Source organism: Canis lupus, chromosome 8 (genome assembly GCF_048164855.1).
Source record: "Canis lupus baileyi chromosome 8, mCanLup2.hap1, whole genome shotgun sequence".
In the NCBI taxonomy this organism is placed as follows: Eukaryota; Metazoa; Chordata; class Mammalia; order Carnivora; family Canidae; genus Canis; species Canis lupus.
This window is the reverse complement of record NC_132845.1, coordinates 27,592,940-27,615,951: the sequence shown is the minus strand read 5'-3', so window position 1 is coordinate 27,615,951 and position 23,012 is coordinate 27,592,940. Positions and strand designations below refer to the sequence as shown.

Genomic DNA, 23,012 nt, shown 5'->3' with positions numbered 1-23,012 from the left:
CCAGGTGGCTCAGCAGTTTAGCGCCGCCTTCAGCCCAGGGCCTGATCCTGAGGATCCGGGATCGAGTCCCACGCCTGTGTCTCTGCCTCTCTCTCTCTCTCTCTCTCTCTCTCTCTCTGTGTCTCTCATGAATAAATAAATAAAATCTTTAATAAATAAATAAATATAGCATTTATTACTTTATTTTAAAAAGCAGTATATTCTTGGAAAAATGTAGAAACTTATTTTAATTAGTAAAAATTTGAACCATAATCAATTGTACAAAGACATCTAATGATATTTTGGTATATATTTCATCAATAATTTTTATTTCATTTTTTTTGGAAATCCCTAAACCCAGGACTCTAGTAGCAAAGCCATAATAAATTACCTAGAGCATTTCATATTTCTACTTAAAAGTTTTCAAAATTTTTTTGGGTTTCCTAGTAACATGGAAAATAAAGTCTTGTAATTACAAAGTTCCACCTTTTCCTAAAAGATAGATCTTTCTTGAGGGGGAAAAAATAGAATTTTAAAATTCAATGAAGTATGAAGAACATAGTAAATATCCATAATTCCAACACCCAGAACTGATGTCTCAATTTTGTCACATTTGTTTATCTTTCTTTTTGTAAAGGAATAAAACATTACAACTAAAGGCAAAGTCCCCTTTAAGCCACAACTCTAAGTCCTATTCCTTTTTCCCTCCTAGTAGGAACCTATTATGAGTTTAGAGTATGTATTTCTAGTCTACTATTGAAAAATGCTGATACATATATAGATATAATTGTAAGTCATAATTACATTAATATACATATATATACATATATGCACATGGCATCAAACTATATATATATAGATTATTCAGCATTTTCCTTACTCTATTCAGCACTGTTTTGCTATGTGCTATACAGACTAGCTCATTGCTTTTAACAATTCTAATATTCCATCAGAGTAGACCTTTTATTTACCCATTATAAATATTCAGCATCCTTTTCCTTTTAAAATTTTAAATTTAAAAATTTTAAAATTTCCTTAAAATCTTTCAACAAGTAGCTCCTAAACATTATGTAAGGCACAAGAATCTTAAGCTATTTTTCTAAAATTTAATTCTTTAAGATTTCTCAAGTCTCTTCCAGTTCTAACACACACCCACATGATTCTATTAATCTAATTTCAATTGTTTCATCCAAAACTTTTGCCTGAATTTTTAAATCATAGACTGAACATATATATAATATATAGCATATATAACAATGAACTATTGGCTGAGTGAAGTAAGTCAGTCGGAGAAGGACAGACACTATATGTTCTCATTCATTTGGGGACTATAAATAATAGTGAAAGGGAATATAAGGGAAGGGAGAAGAAATGTGTGGGAAATATCAGAAAGGGAGACAGAACATAAAGACTGCTAACTCTGGGAAACGAACTAGGGGTGGTGGAAGGGGAGGAGGGCGGGGTGGGAGTGAATGGGTGACGGGCACTGGGGGTTATTCTGTATGTTGGTAAATTGAACACCAATAAAAAATAAATTAAAAAAAAACAATGAACTATTGTACAATTAATGGTATTTAATTATTGCATTATAATAATTTATAAACATAACCTTTTGAATGTGTGATTTGATATAGCAATCACACTGCTAGTACTTCTAAAAGTACTTTACATAAGGAATATTTCAGGGCTTAGTCACTCTAATAGATCTGGCATTTGCTTTCTTTTTTTTTTTTTTTTTTTAAGATTTTATTTATTTACTCCTGAGACACAGAGAGAGAGGCAGAGACATAGGCAGAGGGAGAAGCAGGCTCTATGCAGGGAGCCCAATGTGGGACTTGATCCCAGGACTCCAGGATCATGCCCTGAGCCAAAGGCAGATGCTCAACTGCTGAGCCACCCAGGGATCCCTTGCATTTGCTTTCTAATCATTATTTTTCCTCTGAATTGTTAGATAAGTTTGGTATTTATAAAGTTATTTTATTTATTTATTTATTCGTTTATTTGTTGTTTTATTATTTTTAAATCTCATCTCAATTCTTGGGGGAAAATGTACAACAAAACTTCATTCATTGGGATCTGATGAGTTTGGATGACAGCTTGATTAGAATTTATTTTTACATTTTGCACAAAAAAATATTAGTAATCCTCTTTAGAGTCCAAAGAGATTCTAGTAATTATTTAGTAATCTTAAGAACAAAAAGGTTTTACAGGTGCCTGGGTGGCTCAGTCAGTTAAGCCGCTGACTTTAGATCTCAGCTCAAGTCTGGATCTCAGAGTCTTGAGTTCAAGGCCAATATTGGGTTTCATGCTGGGCATGGAACTTACTTAAAAAAAAAAAAAGGTTTTGCAAACACACTAGAAAGTACAAAATAAGTACATTTTATATGCTAATTAGATGTCCTTCGTTTTCTTTAAAAAGTAGCTTCCAAAGATATTTGCATTACAATGTTAATTCTGAGTTACTTTAAAGGCTTAAAATGTTTTAAAAATAAAGATTACATGAATTATATATGATTAATGTACACTACTGCTACCACCTCTACCTCCACATTAATCAGGATTAGTGAGAAATGAGTTTATATACCATCATTAATTGCATTAGATATGCATTAACTAAATTTTGAAATATTCAAAACATTATATACTAATAATTTTTACTCATCTTTTCAGACACAGATAGGTCCTTGTAGGTAAATCTGAAAATCAGTCTAGCTATACACTTATTCCAATAGCTTATCAATGTATATGCATATAATTTTTAGGACTGTATATGAAGCCCACTATTTCTGCTGAAACAAGAATATCTGCATTTTGCTGATATGTCTCCAGCTACTAAAAGTCCTAAAAGACCAAAAGTTTTGTCAATGTTTTTAAATTGTAATAAAATTTACATAGATTTTTAAAGACTATTACATACCTAAGAAATTCTGCATATCAATTTGCTTCAATTGTAAAAACAAAAGGCTAAATTTCTTAACTTATGGTTTTTAGAGTAAGCTATATTTACATTTTCTAAACACTAGTTCTGAACTATACTCAAGTACATAGTATAATAATCTACTAGAGGTTAATGATTTAATAGAGTACATATGAAAACACAAATTATAAAGTGCTAGGTAAATAAAAGTTCACACTATATGCTAGTCAGAAACAGTTATTGGTAAACATAGATCTTTTAAGATTTTCCCAAATGAACAGAAAAAGCAAATAAATACATACAAAAATACTGACCTCAGTTGCAATTTTTTGTCCATTTTCTTCCATGATGCCAAACTTTAAAGCTGCAACCTATAACTAAATGCTAAATAATGACAAAATTAATCACACTGCCTTTACTTCTGACCACTGATATTTATATATTCCTTTCAAACTACCTCAAAATTAGCCACAGCATTTCCTAAAAGTAGCAACAATATGTCATACTTGAAATCCATAATAATCCTATGGAAAATTCAAAAAATTTTACTTTTTGTAAGTGAAAGAAAAATGAGTTAAAGATAATTTATCCGATTGGTATAATCAATTTTGTTTCTATGATAGAAATCATAACTTCCACTAAATTAGTTCACTTTTAAGTGTTGAAGAAAAAGCACAATCCTGCTCAGTAAAACTTAAGAATCAACTCTTTACTATCCAAGGTTCCTATTACATTCTAAGTAAAACAACTTTTCATTGTTTCTCCTTTCCTTTCTTCCTCAATGTGTCAGGTGTCTGTTTACATAAGGCAAATATCACCAGTATGTAAATTACACCACTGTCAATTTTTAACTTGCTCTTTCACTACTGCAGCATTTCCATTCTTACACGGAGTAAAATCCATAATACTCAAATATTTCTTCAACTATACAAATACAAAACCTATTTGCATTATAATTTTTAGATTAAAAATTGTTCAGTATTATAGTAGTCTTTATATAATGTCAGTAATTTAGAAAACATAATGATCTAATTAGTATAGCTCTAAGATCCCCTTTGAATGTGTGGTGCCTCAATTTCCCATTCCTCATCTCTGTGCTAAACTGCTCTACCACTTTCTGCTATAGCCATTTCCTCCACTTAAAGCTAGACAGAAGTTAAAGATATTCTATTTTTTAAAGATTTATTTATTTATTTGTTTGTTTGTTTATTTATTTATTTAAGATAGACAGAGAGAGAGAGGGGCAGAGACACAGGAGGAAGGAGAAGCAGGCTCCATGCCTGGAGCCCGACGTGGGACTCGATCCTGGGACTCCAGGATCGCGCCCCGGGCCAAAGGCAGGCGCCAAACCGCTGAGCCACCCAGGGACCCCCCTATTTTTTTTTTTTTTAAGATTTTATTTATTTATTCACGAGAGACACAGAGAGAGAGATAGAAGCAGAGACACAGGTAGAGGGAGAAGCAGGCTCCACGCAGGGAGCCTGACGCGGGACCCGATCCTGGGTCTCCAGGATCACACCCTGGGCTGAAGGCGGCGCTAAACCACTGAGCTACCAGGGCTGCCCCGCCCCCCTTTTAAGATATTCTATTAAAAGAAAAAAAGAAAACCAAAGTTATTTTTAAAACAACAGAGACTAGTATAAATGCCAGGTAAGGTCCACAGGCACTAACCATTAATAAATATTCAATACCAAGGAGATCGGGGGCAGATGTGAAAAATAAAGGTACCATATAACTCTGTAACTTGCCACTAATATTTAATACATACAATACTCAGGCATTGTGATGAGAACTGGGTACACAATGTTGCACAAGACAAATACAGTCTGTTTCTTCATGAAGTTTATCCTCTAGCTTGGAAGACACCTTATTCAAATAACTCAAGAAAGAGTATAAGTATGTAAACTGCTATGACTTAGGGTACAAGAGAAAAATATCATAGGAAAATGATGATACCTATGTCAACTTAGTTAAACTCAAATATATTTCCCAAAGTCCCTTAATCTGTATGGTGCTAGGTTAAAATTGCCTAAATACAAAGTCTGCATAAAACTTGAAAGACACAAGAGCCATCACTTTCAGAAAATACTCAGGGTTAAATGTGGTAAAACAGAAACAGAGAAATAGGTTCCAGTTATCCTCAATCTTCCCCTTTCTAGGTCAGCTCTTCCTCACAACTGCTGATCCTTCTGCACAAAAACAGGCTCATGCTCTCCACCAGACTATCTATCTATCTATCTATCTATCTATCTATCTATCTATCTATCTATCTATCTAGAGTTCAATTTGCCAACACATAGTATAACACCCAGTGCTTATCCCAAGTGCCCCCTTCAGTGCCTGTCAACCAGTCACCCCAACCCCCCGCCCACCTCCCCTCCCACCACCCCTTGTTCATTTCCCAGAGTTAGTAGTCTCTCATGTTCCATCACCCTCTCTGATACCTCCCACTCATTTTCTCTTCTTTCCCCTTTAATCTCTTTCACTATTTTTTATATTCCCCAAATGAATGAAACCATATAATGTTTGTCCTTCTCCGATTGACTTACTTCACTCAGCATAATACCCTCCAGTTCCATCCATGTCAAAGCAAATGGTGGGTATTTGACATTTCTAATGGCTGAGTAATATTCCACTGTATACATAGACCACATCTTTATCCATTCATCTTTCATTGGACACCAAGGCTCCTTCCACAGTTTGGCTACTGTGGACATTGCTGCTATAAACATTGGGGTGGTGTCTCGGTGTTTCACTGCATCTGTATCTTTGGGGTAAATCCCCAGCAGTGCAATTGCTGGGTCGTAGGGCAGATCTATTTTTAACTCTTTAAGGAACCTCTTCACAGTTTTCTAGAGTGGCTGCACCAGTTCACATTCCCACCAACAGTGCAAGTAGGTTCCCCTTTCTCCACATCCTCTCCAACATTTGTTGTTTCCTGCCTTGTTAATTTTCCCCATTCTCACTGGTGTGAGGTAGGATCTCATTGCGGTTTTGATTTGTATTTCCCTGATGGCAAGTGATGCGGAGCTTTTTCTCATGTGCTTGTTGGCCATGTCTATGTCTTCCTCTGTGAAATTTCTGCTCATGTCTTTTGCCCATTTCACAATTGGATTGTTTGTTTCTTTGCTGTTGAGTTTAAGAAGTTCTTTATAGATCTTGGATACTAGCCCTTTATCTGATAGGTCATTTGCAAATATCTTCTCCCATTCTGTAGGTTGTCTTTTAGTTTTGTTGACTGTTTCTTTTGCTGTGCAGAAGCTTAAGCTTTTTATCTTGATTAAGTCCCAATAGTTCATTTTTGCTTTTGTTTCCCTTGCCTTCATAGATGTATCTTGCAAGAAGTTGCTGTGACCAAGTTCAAAAAGGGTGTTGCCTGTGTTCTCTAGGATTTTGATGGATTCCTGTCTCACATTTAGATCGTTCATCCATTTTGAGTTTATCTTTGTGTGTGGTGTAAGAGAATGGTCCAGTTTCATTCTTCTGCACGTGGCTGTCCAATTTTCCCAGCACTATTTATTGAAGAAACTGTCCTTTTTCCATTGGATAGTCTTTCTTGCTTTGTCGAATATTAGTTGACCATAGAGGGGCCATTTCTGGGTTCTCTTTTCTGTTCCACTGATTTATGTGTCTGTTTTTGTGCCAGTACCACACTGTCTTGCTGATCACAGTTTTGTGGTACAACTTGAAATCCGGCATTGTGATGCCCCCGGCTCTGGTTTTCTTTTTCAATATTCCCCTGGCTATTTGGGGTCTTTTCTGATTCCACACAAATCTTAAAATTATTTGTTGCAACTCCCTGAAGAAAGTCCATGGTATTTTGATAGGGATTGCATTGAAGATGTAAATTGCCCTGGGCAGCACTGACATTTTCACAATATTAATTCTTCCAATCCATGAGCATGGAATATTTTTCCATGTCTTTGTGTCTTCTTCAATTTCTTTCAGAAGTGTTCTGTAGTTTTTAGGGTATAGATCCATTACCTCTTTGGTTAGGTTTATTCCTAGGTATCTTATGCTTTTGGGTGTAATTATAAATGGGACTGATTCCTTAATTTCTCTTTCTTCAGTCTCATTGTTAGTGTATAGAAATGCCACTGATTTCTGGGCATTGGTTTTGTATCCTGCCACATTGCCGAACTGCTGTATGAGTTCTAGCAATCTTGGGGTCTCCACCAGACTCTTGACTGTGGACAGAGAAAGACTGCTACACAGGGAGGACAGCTTTCTATATACCTTTCCATCAGCTCGATTACATGGTCCAGTTCTGGCTATAGGATATGCCTTGTTTCCTAGATTCCTTTCAAAGCTCTGACCTTTGTACCCACACTAGACATTCAGGAGGGCTGCTTAGTGACTTTTCAGGAATCCTTCAATACCCTTTGCTTCCCCCCAACACTCTCTTTTCAGATCTTTACTTACCCTACTTTCCCCATAATTGTGAAAGGTCTTATTCCTATCATAAATCCCTTATTGTATAATAGTGAAAGGTTCTCTTTCTCTACTGAACCTTGACTGATAATAGTTTTTGGTACCAAATGTGGTTCGTGTAACAGAACCACTGAGAATAATCTGTAAGCAGCTTCCTGATCCGACTCGATTTAAGGCCATTAATGACCCTATTACCAGTGGTGAAAGAGATACTAGTAGTTCACCATGCTAAGACAAAAAATCACTTAAACTACTGCCTGTAAATATCTATACTCAACATAAGGGTTTGAGTGATCAAGTAGTTGGCACAAACATTTTACTGCAAATTGGCATATAGTGTTGTTCACTTATTGCTTCTACAATAACTAGAAAACTTAAAGAATGAAAATAATAAACTGGAGACCCTATATTCACAGCCCATAGTCCAGGTAAGGTACAGAAAGCTTCTATGACACCCCTAAAACAACTTATCTCTTTTAACTACAGTCAATATTTCTGAAAAACAAATCCAAAGTCTGATCCTGTCATGGGCTTCAAATAAAAAGCAAATTGAGGGGCACCTGGGTGACTCAGTTGGTTAAGTGTCTGCCTTTGGCTCAAGTCATGATCCCAGAATCCTGGGATTTAGCCCCATATCAGGCTCCCTACTAAGCAGGGAGTCTTGCTTCTCCTTCCGCCTCTCCTCCTGCTCAAACTCTCTCTCAAATAAATGAATGAAATCTTAAAAAAAAAAAAAAAAAGCAAATTGAGTTTATAATTTCATAGGGTCCTAGGATCCTATACTCTACATATTCTTAGAATCTCTATATCATAGTGCACATTCATGAAAATATGCCTGAGGATTGTAGTAGGCTGAATAATGGCCCCCAAAGATATAGGTCCTAATCCCTAGAACCTGTAAATGCTACCTTATTTGGAAAAGGGGATTTTACAAATGAAATTAAGGATCTTGAGATGGGAAGATTATCCTGTATTAGTGAATGAGCCCAAAATGCCAACAGAAATGTCCTTAGACAGAAAAAAAACACAAATACTCGAGAAGGCAGTGTGAAGATAGATTCAGAGAGAGATTTGAAGATGATGGCTTTGCAGACTAGTGATTTGGCCACAAACCAAAGATTTGCAACCACCGAGATGGAGGACAAAGGAATGGATTTTTCCTTAGTGCCTCCAGTGGGAGCGTAGGTAGCCCTGTTGACACTGATGATCAGCCTAGTGATGATTGATTTTGGATCTGGTCTCCAAAACTCTGGGAGAATCTATTTTTTAAAAATTTCAGCAACCAATCTGGGATAATTTGTTACAATAGCCACAGGATATCTATATTTTTTTAATTTTAACAATTTTAATTAAAATTTAATTTAATGGTCTCCATTCTATGTCTACTTAGGCAGAAAACATTTAAAATGTTTAGGAGGAAAACTGGTTAAAATGAAGTTTTCAGTACTCAAAAGAATCAATCAGTTGGGATCCCTGGGTGGCGCAGCGGTTTGGCGCCTGCCTTTGGCCCAGGGCGTGATCCTGGAGACCCGGGATCGAATCCCACATCGGGCTCCCGGTGCATGGAGCCTGCTTCTCCCTCTGCCTGTGTCTCTGCGCCTCTCTCTCTCTCTGTGACTATCATAAATAAAAAAAAAAAATTTAAAAAAAGAATCAATCAGTTACCAAGAAAGCTGGCTTATGCTGAAGAGTGCATACAACAGTTCCCCTCAGATAGTTTGTGCTTAATAAATATATATTTTTAAGATTTTACTTATTTATTCATGAGAGACACAGAGAGAGGCAGAGACACAGGCAGAGGGAGAAGCAGGCTCCTCGCAGGGAGCCCGATGTGTGATTCGATCCCGGAACCCCAGGATAACCTGAGCCAAAGGCAGATGCTCAACCGCTAAGCCACCCAGGTGTCCCAATAAATATTATTTAAAATAAATGCCAGACTCAGGAAAAAATCAAGGATACCAAATAAATGAGATATTGCTCTAATGACATTCTGTTATGGAAAATTTGAAGCCCATACGCTTTGTTCACAAAACTAAATGGTTAGTAATAACACTTCCATAGGGAAGATAAGTGATGACGTTTTAAAATATGAGGTCCGGAGCCGATGACCAAGAAAGAATTCTTGAGATGTCTCTGGTACAAAATGGTGGTTTTTTTTTTTTTCATTTTTTTATTTATTTATGATAGTCACAGAGAGAGAGAGAGAGAGACAGAGACACAGGCAGAGGGAGAAAGAAGCAGGCTCCATGCACCGGGAGCCCGATGTGGGATTCGATCCCGGGTCTCCAGGATCGCGCCCTGGGCCAAAGGCAGGCGCCAAACCGCTGTGCCACCCAGGGATCCCCCAAAATGGTGGTTTTATTAAAGCACAGGGAAAGGGCAGGAATTGCTGCTGCCCCAGGCCTGTGAGTGGCTGATTATATACCCAGAAATTGGGAGAGGTAAACAAAAAGGAGATTCCAGGATTTTTAAAAATTTTTTCAGCTGTGCTTTGTTCTCAGCTAAGCCCTGCTACCTCATCATAAGGACCTGTTACAAAGTAATTCTACTAATGCTTATTTTAGAAAATATTAATTTCTTTACTATTTTAAAGGACATGAAAGGCAAAAACTACAGATCGTCACTATTTTTATTCATGTCTTTGTTTTTATAACCTAAAATATTAGTAGCAGTAATTAGACACAGTTTATAATCTAGAAAACAATTCCCAATTTAAAATTTTCTCTTTGCACTAGACTATTCTCAAATTGACTCCTTTAAACAGGATTTATTTCCCATTTTGAGGTATACTATGTGTATCAAAACATGCCATCTAAAATATACCTATCTAGGGATCCCTGGGTGGCGCAGTGGTTTGGCGCCTGCCTTTGGCCCAGGGCACGATCCTGGAGGCCCGGGATCGAATCCCATGTCAGGCTCCCGGTGCATGGAGCCTGCTTCTCCCTCTGCCTGTGTCTCTGCCACCCCCCGCCCCCCCGTGTGACAATCATAAATAAATAAAAATTTTAAAAAAATAATAAATAAAATAAAATAAAATATACCTATCTATATGCAGAAAGTCAAACATAATATATTCATTCTATAAGATAGTATTGTTCCCGAAGCACTAGCATTAATAAGAAGGTTCCAGCATTTTTTAAATGTTTAAGTATTAAAATGTACAAGGATAATTAAGAATAATGTTTAGCTATTTATTTAATTCAGGCTGAGGATAAACTGAAAGATCAGGGGCCTTAAGATGTTTTTCTTTGTAGCACTCACAAATGGTAAAACTTTTGGAAAAATGTGTCTAAAATTATTTACCTGAAACTTGATAGAACATATAAAACTAGATACTATTTATGGATTTATGGTTTGACAGGCTGTCAAGGACAAAAAAAAAAGCTTTTGAACTCTAGCTATTAACTCTGCTTGGGCTAATTAAGGGAAGATTACAACCCTCCCCTAAGGACAAAATTCCATTGTTAGAATTCAAATGCTATGTAGAGGTTGTTTTTTTTAACTACCACCCTTTCTACACAGGAAATTGACACCACTCCCAAGTAAACCTACAGTCTTAGGAGTTTTTATATTCCATGGGTTTATAAACTACATAGATTATGAATACATTTCAGTTATGCTTGTTCAGTATTTATTGTTCAAGTCTCATGTCACTCTGCCTCCCAACTATGGGTCAGCCTTCAGCCTCTCACAACTCTATCCTCCATAGAGCTGAATAGATCTGATCACATTCCTTCCTTTTTGTAAAGTTTAACGAATTCCCTATCAATAGAAGATAGAGTACAAACTCACATAAAACAGTCCCTCACCATCTGGCCCTGATCTAAATTTTCTGTCATAAACTATGACCTGTCTCAAACATTTTTTCTTCATGCATTCTTTGAACAAATATCCCTATTTAAAAAACACTCTTTCCGGGAGCCTGCGTGGCTCAGTGGTTGAGCGGCTGCCTTCAGCTCAGGGCGTGATCCCGAGGTCAGAGGTCAGACTCCCACATTCGGCTCCTTGCCGGGAGCCTGCTTCTCCCTCTGCCTGTGTCTGTGCCTCTTTCTCTCTGTCTCTCATGAATAAATAAATAAAATATTTTTAAAATAAAAATTAAAAATACTCTTTCCTTGGGGCACCTGGGTGGCTCAGTTAAACATCCAGCTCTTTTTTTTTTTTTTTTTTTTTATTTATTTATGATAGTCACAGAGAGAGAGAGAGAGAGAGAGAGAGAGGCAGAGACACAGGCAGAGGGAGAAGCAGGCTCCATGCACCGGGAGCCCAACGTGGGATTCGATCCCGGGTCTCCAGGATCACGCCCTGGGCCAAAGGCAGGCGCCAAACCGCTGCGCCACCCAGGGATCCCAACATCCAGCTCTTAATCTCAGCTCAGATCTTGATCTCAAGGTCATGAGTTCAAGCCATAATTAGGCTCCACGCTTTAAAAAATTTTTTTTCATTAAAAATTTCCTTTCCCAGGGATCCCTGGGTGGCGCAGCGGTTTGGCGCCTGCCTTTGGCCCAGGGCGCGATCCTGGAGACCCTGGATCGAGTCCCACGTCGGGCTCCTGGTGCATGGAGCCTGCTTCTCCCTCTGCCTGTGTCTCTGCCTCTCTCTCTCTCTCTCTGTGACTATCATAAATAAATAAAAATTAAAAAAAAAAAAATTAAAAATTTCCTTTCCCTTCTTTACCTGTAGAACTTCTCACCTTGTATCAAAATACAAGTCTACTCTCAGTGAAGTGTTCACAAGTTTCAAGCAGATTAAAGCTTCCATCAATGTGATTTTATACTTATATTTTGTGGTACTGGTTATGAATTTTATCAATTTAATTTTTTTACATACGTACATTTCTGTGTTTTATTCATCATTGTATTTCCTACATCTCCTTACCAGTGTATGTCATATAATAGGCATGTAGTCTATGTTGATTTATAAAAGAATACATAAACTGTACAATATGTAAATTCTCAGAAGGGAAGAATGATCCTTGAGAATTAAATCTCTGTATATAATACATAAAAGATACAGGCACCCATGCCAAACTGGTTTTCATTAAATGTTTTCTAATAATTGTAACTTCACAAGTTAAATTAATAAAAGAACATTTACTGAGCACCTCCAGCATGTCAGACATTGCACCAGGTGCTTTACAGGCATTATCCTATTCAAATCTCATTTCATCTGTAAAATGAAATCACTCGTTTTACAGATCTAAAAATCTGTAGTTTCTGAGATAGTAAGTATATAATTTCTTGCATGAAATGTCAGAGCTCAAATATAAAGCAAGATTTCTCTCAGTCAAAGCTACCAGTTCATGGCTTATAAATTTTTATAATAAGTCTTTCACATCATCTTTGCAGCAAAGGCCAAGTGTTTAAGAACATCTACATTTTAGAGGGCCAGTCAGCATAGTATATTAGAATATACCTTAGACTCAGATTGCCTAATTTCACAGTCTGTCCCCACCCCTTGATAAATCAAAGTATTTAACCTCTCTGCCTCTCCTTTCTCTCATCTATAATATGGGTAGAAAAATAGTATGTACCTCACAATATGGTTATTAGGATTAAAAGATAACAATCAGAAGAAGTGGTTATAATACTACAGTGCTTTATTTGAATATTCACTGAATACCTTTGTAAGACTCATGTTAGAAAATGCTACTAGAAACATTGTTTAAAATTGGCCTTAAGGGGATCCCTGGGTGGTGCAGCGGTTTGGCACCTGCCTTTGGCCCAGGGCGCGATCCTGGAGACCCGGGATCGGGTCCTACGTCGGGCTCCCGGTGCGTGGAGCCTGCTTCTCTCTCTGCCTGTGTCTCTGCCTCTCTCTCTCTGTGTGACTATCATAAATAAATAAAAATTAAAAAAAAAAAAAATTGGCCTTAAGGGCAGCCCGGGTGGCTCAGCGGTTTAGCACTGCCTGTGTCTCTGCCCCTCTCTCTCTCTCTCTGTGTGTCTCTCATGAATAAATAAATATTTTTAAAAAATAAAATAAAATTTGCCTTAAAAAACATGAATTCAGAAAAAACTTCGTATCGTTTACAGAAAAAGTAGGTAGAGCAGGTATGTAGTTGTATGTAGACACTTCTCTTATTGGAATGATCTTTTTTAGCAGTTTACCTGTTGTGACCTTAAAGTTTCAGCTTCGTCTTAACTCTAATTTCTACTCTATTTCCTGATCTAGCATACTTGTTCAATCAAAACACTTCTCTCTAGACAACAACTGGGTCTTTGGTTTTTGAGTGTTATCTCCCATGTGAATGATAAACTAGTAAGAATTCTGGGTAGCCAGTTTGATAAAGAAACTGAGTACCATTCAAGCTTATAAAGTAAAAACTCTCATATTTATATACCAATCACTCTCAAATCCACATAACAAAAGACATTTAAAAATTCATGGGATCCCTGGGTGGCGCAGCGGTTTGGCGCCTGCCTTTGGCCCAGGGCGCGATCCTGGAGACCCGGGATCAAGTCCCACGTCGGGCTCCCGGTGCATGGAGCCTGCTTCTCCCTCTGCCTGTGTCTCTGCCTCTCTCTCTCTGTGTGACTATCATAAGTAAATAAAAATTTAAAAAAACATTCATTAAAAATATATAATCACAGCACTATATTCCTTCATTAAAGCAGACAATTAAGTTGAATGTACTTAGGATTGACCTGCTTTTTAGAGGGTCAATATCTAATATTTAGCTACCAATTCATATTGATCTGAACTTTAATAATGAATTCATACACATGAATAACAATATTAACTGCGGGTTTGATGATGTTCAATGACATTATTAACTACTGGTTTGATTTCAGTTATGCAGACGGGTCTGCAATTTACTCTTAATTTTTTTGCAATTTCATACACATACACAAAAATTCCACAGCAGGTTAATATCAAATACAAAGTTCCCTCTCTAAAACTTTCAGGAGAAAGAAGCTTAAAAGTTATTATACTTCACAGGTACTGAATGATAAGACTTGACTTTAACTGAGGTTATTTACATTTATTCTAATGTGTATCCAGTCATTCATTCATCATATTGAGTTCCTATTGTATGAAAGACCTATCTGAGAATACAAATTACATCCATTTCAGATATAACTGAAGCAATGTAAAGAGTGTGTGTAGAACCGAGGGCCAATTATTTGAACTATCTGACCTTTAATATTCTCATCTATAAAATGGGGCTGAAAGGAAATAGAATATGCTACCTGCAAAGTATGCACTTCAGCATATTGGTTATTTCAAGCTGTAGGTACTTAAAAAAACAGCAAATGCAAGGGAGGCTTTCCCCAAACCTCCCTTATCTACCTAAAACCAAATCCTCTACAAGGAACTCAGTTGTCATAAATCTCCTCCCCAGAGGAGTTTCAACAACCAGGGAGGCCTGACTCATTACCGGAGAGCAGATTAGAAATTAACACCACACCCAGATAAACCTTGGCACAAACTATATTACTTCTTATCTATTCTTTTAAGGGCCCATTCATCTTTCCTAAAAATCACTTACTTTCCCCTAAGAGGCCTACATCTCTCTTCCCTTTTCCCTCCTAAAGTGGTATTTAATCCTGATTTTTTTTTTTTTTTTTTAGATTTTATTTATTTATTTGACAGAGAGTGCACAAGCAGAGGGGCAACAGGCAGAGGAGAGAGGGAGAAGCAGGCTCCCCGCTGAGCAAGGAGACGAGAACCCTGAGATCAAGACCCTGAGCCAAAGGCAGCTGCTTAACCAACTGAGCCACCCAGGCACCTCTGAATTCTAAAGCTACTTCTTTGAGTTATTCAGTTTTTCTAAATGTATACCTTGTATATATGGAGAACATATGTTTTTTTGTTTTTTGTTTTTTAAAGATTTTATTTATTTATTCATGAGAGAGACACACAGAGAGAGGCAGAGACCCACACACAGGCAGAGGGAATGCCCCTAGGGTGCCTGATGCGGGACTCAATCCCAGGACCCCAGGATCATGCCCTGAGCCAGAGGCAGACGCTCAACCACTGAGCCACTCAGGTGCCCCTGGAGAACATATGTTAATAAGCCTCTATTTTTCTCCTGTTAATCTGTCTTTTATTATAAGAGTTTCAGCTAGGAACTTAGAACATCAAAGAGAAAATTATTTTCTTCCCCTACCCTTTCTGGTGACAAAGGATGCAATTGCTGAGATACCCTATGCACTCTACAGCTCGCAGGTGGGACCCCAGAAGTACTGGCAGAAGCCAGAGATGGGTAAGAATTCTTACCAAATCAGCTTTCCCTGATCTCTCTGGAATGCCCAGTGGAGAGGAAGGTAAAATTTCCTACTATCCCTTCCTTTCCAAATCAGATTAGCAGAAGAAAAACATTTATATTAGTTCTCCGAATTAAGATTCTTGGGAAATTTGGTTTTAGGGTACCCGTTAGTTATTGATCCTTGCTTCCTAAGGTGCAACTATTACCTTCCATTTGTCTCATTTTGTGCCCTAAGAATTTGGGTTGGCATTCTGTCTGCCTGGAGCATGCAGGTTATTGGTTCCTGGTTGTGCAAGTGGCTCAACCATCAGGTTAGGAGCCTCAAGAATGTGGCGTTAAGAGAATATAAGAAGAAATAATACAGAATAGGGGCTGGACAGAAATGTGAGTTGCACTCCATTGGAAGCCAGCATCCTACTGACTGTTGCTAGCTGTGGGGGGCAGGGGGTAGGATGAGATGGGGCCATGTCTCTTTCTTCTGGCTATTGTTAGTAGTGGTTCTGGACCCTGCGAGGCCTGCATCTTTTCTACCTTCTCTGGGGATGTCTCTTGCATCACAGTTAAGTCATAAAAGGCTTACTGATTTTGGTTTTGAGTCGATAGGTTTATCTTTGGTTTAAAAAAACAACAATTTTTTTGAAAAAAATATTTTTAAAAAGGAGTTCAATACTATCTGGAATATTTACTGTTTGCCCCAGTTGAAACCTGATAAGATATTTGAAAGGATTTTTTAAAGGAGCTCTATGGTAAGTTAGTTTAATTGGAAGCTGGTATCTGGAGCCTGATGGGAGCGGTTTTATAAGGTCCCTCTGTTCCATTTCATCCTGTTCCTCCCACGAGAACTTTTCAGTCCACTGAAATCCTCTTCTTGAACCCCTACTGGCTTTATACTCTGCCAACTCTGGCCATCTCTTTCTTTTTGGCGTGATTTTGCTGAGTATAATCTGGAATTTCATTGGCTTCTTCGGGAGACCTAAGTGCTTCCCAAACTGGCTCCAAGACCTCTCTCCCTTCCCATTGCTTCTGCTCCTTCCTCCTGCCAACTTCATTCAATCTTCCTGAATTCCTGATAGGCCCCTATCTCCCTCTGTCCACCCCTGCAAGGCTTCTCCCTCCCCACCTCAACCCTCAGATGCCTTCCATCACTTGAACTTTAAGCCCCCTATCCTCCACCAAACTCAAAGAGAGTCAGAGACAATGACCCTGACACTAAAAAGGGAAAGGGAGCTATTTGGATATGGAGCAAATGAACTTAGAGTCTTCTCAGGCACCTGGCTGGCTCAGTCAGAGAAGCAGGTGACCCTTGATCTCATAGTCATGAGTTCAAAGCCCCATGTTGAGTGTAGAGATTATGTAAATAAATAAACTTAGAAAAAAAAGTCTTCTCAACAAATAAACTAGTGAGTTTTCTATCATTGTCCCTGATACATGACTAAGAATTTAAAAGAAAAGCTGGGGGCATCTGGGTGGCTCAGTGGTTGAGTCTGCCTTTGGCTCAGGTTATGATCACAGGGTTCTGGGATTGAGTCCCTTATCAGGACCTGCTTCTCCCTCTGCCTGTATCTCTGCCTCTCTGTGCCTCTCACAAATCAATAAATAAAATCTAATTAAAACAAAAAGGACGCCTGGGAGGCTCAGTGGTTAAGCAGCGGCCCTTGGCTCAGGGTGTGATCCCGGAGTCCCAAGAATGCCTTTCTCTGTCTCTCATGAATAAATAAATAAAATCTTCAAAAAAAAAAATCTCATTTGTGTTTGTCTGTATGTTTTAGGTGTGTGGTATTTTTCTACCTCTGGATGGTCTTGCCAAAGAGTTTGTAAAAGAGCTCAATTTAATTGAATTATGGAAATAGGAGTATTATACTAATTTAATATTCTCTGAGAGAAATACAGGAACTAACAGAAATGTTAAGTTCACATGACTCAGGTAATCTTTGGCAAATAAGAATATTGTTTGTTTAGCTAAACAACAAAACCCAACCAAACAAAAAATGGATATATATCCAGAGTTGTCAGCATTAAATATAATGCAGACATAAAGCTCTTCTACCTGGGTTTCCTAGTCAAATAAGCACACGTTATCTGTTACAAAATTTGTCAGCAAGAAAAATAAGATGGCTAGCTGCTTAAATTCTCATAAAGTTTTCATGAGTAATCGAAATGTATTTTTTTCAAAATGTACTTATTTAAAACAAGTGAGTTAATGTAAAACTTTAAATGTTAAAACGTTTAAAAATATAAAAATTCACAAATAAACTTTTCAACGGTAATTCTTTTTTTAAAGATTGTATTTATTTATTCATGAGAGACACAGAAAGAGAAGCAGACACACAAGCAGAGGGAGAAGCAGGCTCCATGCAGGAAGCCCGATGCGGAACTCGATCCCGGGACCCCAGGATCTTGGCCTGAGCCAAAGGCAGAGGCTCAATTGCTGAGCCACCCAGGCATCCCAACAATAATTATCTTTTACAATATGTCTGCTTGAAATAGTTTTCCAAATCTCTTTGGTAACTTATGCCCTGAGAATTTTGTGAAGTGAAGTTAAATTTAAATGATGGATATTCAGTGAATATGTATATTATCACACATAAGGCAAATATAGAAACATTAATTACTAAATGTAAGTTAACCTACTTTTGGCCTCTTACAAAGCAACCAAGAAGCAGCTGCTCTTTCTGCTCATGGGTCCTGTCCCTGTGATTTAATAAAACCACCATTTTGTACCCCACCCCCCAAAACAACCAGAGATACTGGGTCTGTTAGTAAACATGTTCTGTGCCACAATGAAAAAACTGGATCATGGGGAAGCATATACCTGTAGAAATTAGGAAATGAAGTAATCATAAATTTGCCAATCTACAGAATATTAATGTGGGGACACCTGGTTGGCTCAGTCAGTAAACCATGTAACTCTTGATCTTGAGGTTGTAAATTTGAGCCCCATAATAAATGTGGAGATTACTTAAAAAAAGAGAGGGGGGGTGGTTGTAGTACACTTTTTCAGTTAACTAGAATATTGGGGTATGAAAAACATTTCACAATTACTTCCTTCCTAGTTTTCACTAGAATTAAGGTTTCTAAGAGTTAAGCACTCTAATATATGTAATTAAAAAACTAGAAATAAGGGGGGGACTGTATACAAGGCAAGTAGGATGTATTTTGCTATGAAAAATCATGAGATAAGGGGAGAAGAAAAAAAGAGTAATTTTGTCCTAAAGTAGACTAATTGGTTGTTCCAGAATGAGGAAGAGTAGAGCAAAAGACAAGACAAAAACTAAATGGATACAGAAAGCTGGGAAGAGAGAGGAGAAACTTATTTTGAGTGGTCAAGTGGCTAAAACTGAATGCATTAATTATAAGGGAATTTTTATTCCCTTTTTAATTTTATTTTAAAATTAAATAATTTTAAAATTATTTAATAATTTAAATAAAAAATAAATTTTTTATTTATTTTTATTTTTTATTCCCTTTTTATTCCCTTTTTAATTATAAAAACGAGCCTTAATATAAAATATATACTGATGTAAAACTAGAATTGAATCTATTTCTCCTAAAAGAACAAAGCTTTCTTGAACTACGGGTCTACTCTTGATAAGACTGAATGGGTTTCCTTTATCTTTTAAGTAATCTGTCTAGAAAACAAAGATCCTGTGGGGTTTTTTTGTTGTTGTTGTTCTTGTTAAAAGATTTTATTTATATATTCATGAGAGACACAGAGAGAAAGAGGCAGAGACACAGGCAGAGGGAGAAGCAGGCTCCATGCAGGGAGCCCTGATGTGGGACTCCATCCTGGGACTCCAGGATCATGCCCTGAGCCCAAGGCAGGGCCCAACCCCACTGAGCTACCCAGGTGTCCCAAGATCTTGTGCTTTATCAAAATAACTTCTTGTGATTCCCATTTTATCAGGTCTTTGATTACTCAACAAAACAGTCTTCTCTACTAAAAGAGCTAAGATTTATATATATAACTATGTAACTTTCAGTTATTTGCCTTCAGTGTTTTGTCACCTAGGTTAAATGGATTTTCACAGCACTAGCTATGATCCCATTTAACCATGTGGTGTTTTGGGGTTTTTTTTTTTTTTTTTTTTTTTTTTTTAAGATTTTATTTATTTATGTGAGGTGAGTGGGGGGAGAATGAGCAGGGGGGAGAGGCAGAGGGAGAAGCAGGCTCCCCAGAGCAGGGAGCCCAACGCAGAACTGGATCCCAGGATGCTGGGACCATGACCTGAGCTGAAGGCAGACACTTTACCAACTGAGCCACCCAGGTGCCCCTTAATCATGTGTCTTTTTAATATTGGCAACATTCTCAAAAATCAAATCCTAAATAAAGTCTTTTGAATGTGGAACTTTGTTTTGTTCCAGAGGGTCTCCAAAGAGAGATTTGTTCTCTCTCCTTATAAAAAAAGGAGAGATGTCAAACTAATTAGGCTAATTTGATACGCTAAATGATATAGAAAGCATTGGTAAATAAGTGTGTGTAACTTGCCTAGGTTATATTTTTATGGGTGGATGTTATTGTGTTCTAGAAATTGTATAAAATTTCTTAAAATCTGATATATCTGAATATAATGTTATCAGTCATAATTCCAGTTATCATCTCAAAATATGTCACAGAAATAACCAAATATCCTTGCATTAGAATGAACTCTCATCAGATCTTTAACCATGGCCTTTGACCATGGTCTTTTGTCATTTACAGATAGTTATTTTTTTACACTGATGTTTTCCTGAAAGCTTTTCCAAATTGCTGTGAACCAAAAATGCTTGTCTTAGGGCGCCTAGGTAGCTCAGTTGGTTAAGCGTATGGCTCAGGCTCAGGTCATGATCCCAGGGTCCTGGAATGGAGACCCCTATCAGGCTCCCTGCTCAATGAGGAGTATGCTTCTCTCTGCCTCCTCCTCTTGTCCTCTCACTCTCCCTCTCCCTTGCAAATAAATAATTTTTAAAAAAAATTTAAAAACCTTGTTTCAAAAAGATTCATGGAAAGAATTGTGACAAGTCCTCTGGAATACAGGTTTCTCATAACTTTAAGTTCACACCATTGAACTGGGTAAGAATTTCCAGAACTCCGTGGAAAAAAACTGAAGGTGGGACGCCTGGGTAGCTCAGCGGTTGAGCATCTGCCTTCAGGTCAAGGCCTGATCCCAGAGGCCAGGGATCGAGTCCTGCATCAGGCTCCCTGCGTGGACGCCCGCTTCTCCATCTGCCTGCGTCTCTGCCTCTCTCTCTCTCTCTCTCTCTCTCTCTCTCTCTCTCTGTCTCTCATGAATAAATAAATAAAATCTTCAAGAATAAGATAAATTTAAAATAAAAGAAATAACAGTTCCAAGTAACTACTGAAGTTTGGCTAAAGAAAAAAAATAGGATTTTGTGGGATAAAGCAATTTTTAAAAATGAAAGGGACATATTAAATCTGACAGTAGCCATAGCCAGTCATAATTTTGAAAGGTCTTAAATGCCACCCTAAATAATCTTACATGTATTTTGGAGCCAATAGAGTCACTGAGTATCTCCGAGGGAAGAGTAGCCAGGGACTACTCTTCTATCTTTAAGAAGCAATACGGAGGGGGTGTGGGGGATCCCTGGGTGGCTCAGCGGTTTAGCGCCGCCTTCAGCCCGGGTTGTGATCCCGGAGACCTGAGATCGAGTCCCTGCATGGAGCCTGCTCCTCTCTCTGCCTGTGTCTCTCATGAGGGGAGAGCCTGGAAGGGCGACAGATTGAAGGCCAGTTTGGAAGCCACCGCTATAATGCAAGTAAGAGGAGACAAGCACCACATTTAGCAAGGAAGTAGCGGGAATGAAAAAGAGCGGGCGATGTAAACCGAGACGCTGAAAAAGTAGAACCTACCCTCAGGAGGAAATGTTAGGATCAGAAACGTAAACCTCAAAGTCATTCCCTTGAAGGAAGCAAGCTGAGCTGACCAATGAAAAGAAGTAGGAGCACCAAAAATAAATAAAAAATAAATAAAAAATAAATAAAAAAAAAAGAAGTAGGAGCACCAAGTGAGAAACCCTACCCAATTTCGTCTTTACCTATCAAAGTTGAATGTGGACTGCAAACCAAAAAAAAAAACAAAAAACTTCTTGGTTCCATTTCAAAATACTGCATGGGACACAACAGAATAAAAGGTTCCGTCTCTGTGCTACAAAGTCAATGAAACGGTAAGGAGTGTGCTAGGCGAGGCCCACTTGGACGTTTACCGTCATCCTTCACCTCCTGTGAGCCGGCGCTCCCGCCAGGCGGTCGGCGGGTGGAGGGGACGTGGCGGGGAGCCTCGCGGCGGGAACCCTCCGCCCGCGCCCCGCGCCCCGCGCACCTGCTCCCGCAGCCCCGCGCGCCGGCCTCCCACCCGCCCGTGCGCGTCCTCGAGGCCCGCGGGAGCCGGAGCGCAGGGGGCGTCCGCCGAAGGAGTGCGGGCCGCCGGCCCCCCGGGCTCCCGCAGTCCTCTCGGCCTCCCCCCGGCCGCCCCGCGCCCCCCCGAACCCCCGATGCCCCCCCCCCGCCCCGGGCGCCCGGACACGCGCGGCCCCCCGCGGCCGCCCGACACACCCCTTTCCCGGGCTCCCTCCCCTCCTCCCCGCGGCACATCCCGCACGTCGTCGCTCCGGGGCACGACGTGTCACTCGGTCGGCTCCCGCGCTCGCGTAGCCGGGCCCCGCGCCCCGCGCCGGCGTTACCTCGGCGCCCCTCCGCCCCCGCACACCTTGCCGTCCGCCGGCTCCGGGAGCTCGTCCCGGGCGCTGCCTCCCCGCCCCGGAGCCTCCGGAGCCGCCGCCGCCCCGCCCGCCGCCGCCGCCGCCGCCCCCAAGCCCGCCTCCCTCCCCAGGGGCGCCGCACGCTCACCTCCGGCGCGGCTCCACCCGCCGCGCGCACCCCCGGGGGTGGCTCCGCCCGGCGCCCGGGCCGCCCAGCCCGCTGGGTCCCCCGCGCCCCCGGCCGCGCCGAGCCGCCGGCTCCCGCCGCCCTCACCGCCGCCAGCCCGGTGCGGCCCAGCGTTTCCGGGTTCCCGCGGTCCCGTCCCCCAAACGCTCCGGCTTCCGCCTCGGCCCGGGCAAACGCCGTTCCCGGCTCGGCTCGGCGGCCCCCGCTGCGCGCTCGGCGGCTGCGGCCCGAAGGCGCGGCGCCCTCGGCGGGGAGCTCCGCGGTGCAGGCGGCGCGGGGGTGGGGGGGCCGGCCCGAGGCTCTGGCTCCCGCCGGCGTGCGCGGCCGCCCGGGGCTCCGACTGCGAAACGGAGGGCAGAGGACGCTGGGCGTGAGCGCGGAGGCGGGATCCGCCGGACGGAGCGGTACCGGCGCGGCCTCCCGCAGGCCCGGGAAGGCCTGCTGCGCCCGACCGACCGCGCGGCTGCCCCGCCCCCTCCCCCCCCCCCCGAGGCCAGCCCGAGCCCCTCCGTGCCCAGCTGAGCCCGACCGCGCGGCTGCCCCGCCCCCCCCGAGGCCGGCCCGAGCCCCTCCGTGCCCAGCTGAGCCCG

General features: G+C 40.4%; 1 protein-coding gene across 9 annotated transcripts in view; it reads right to left on the bottom strand.

Moving 5' to 3' along the window:
* Positions 1–22,527, bottom strand: part of SLC35A3 (solute carrier family 35 member A3) — a 55,376-nt gene extending 32,849 nt beyond the window's left edge. For 2 of the 9 annotated variants that reach the window (XM_072834681.1, XM_072834686.1), the window contains exon 1: positions 22,244–22,328. Coding sequence is in view for 4 of the 9 variants with exons in the window: in XM_072834688.1 (XP_072690789.1) it covers positions 3,211–3,243 (33 nt within the window). In the remaining 5 variants the exon portion in view is untranslated. Of the gene's footprint in view, positions 1–3,210; positions 3,276–21,572; positions 21,772–22,217; positions 22,329–22,383 lie in introns of those variants that run through there. The other 7 variants (XM_072834680.1, XM_072834683.1, XM_072834684.1 and 4 more) reach the window with 7 other exon arrangements.
* Positions 22,528–23,012: the final 485 nt, after the last annotated feature.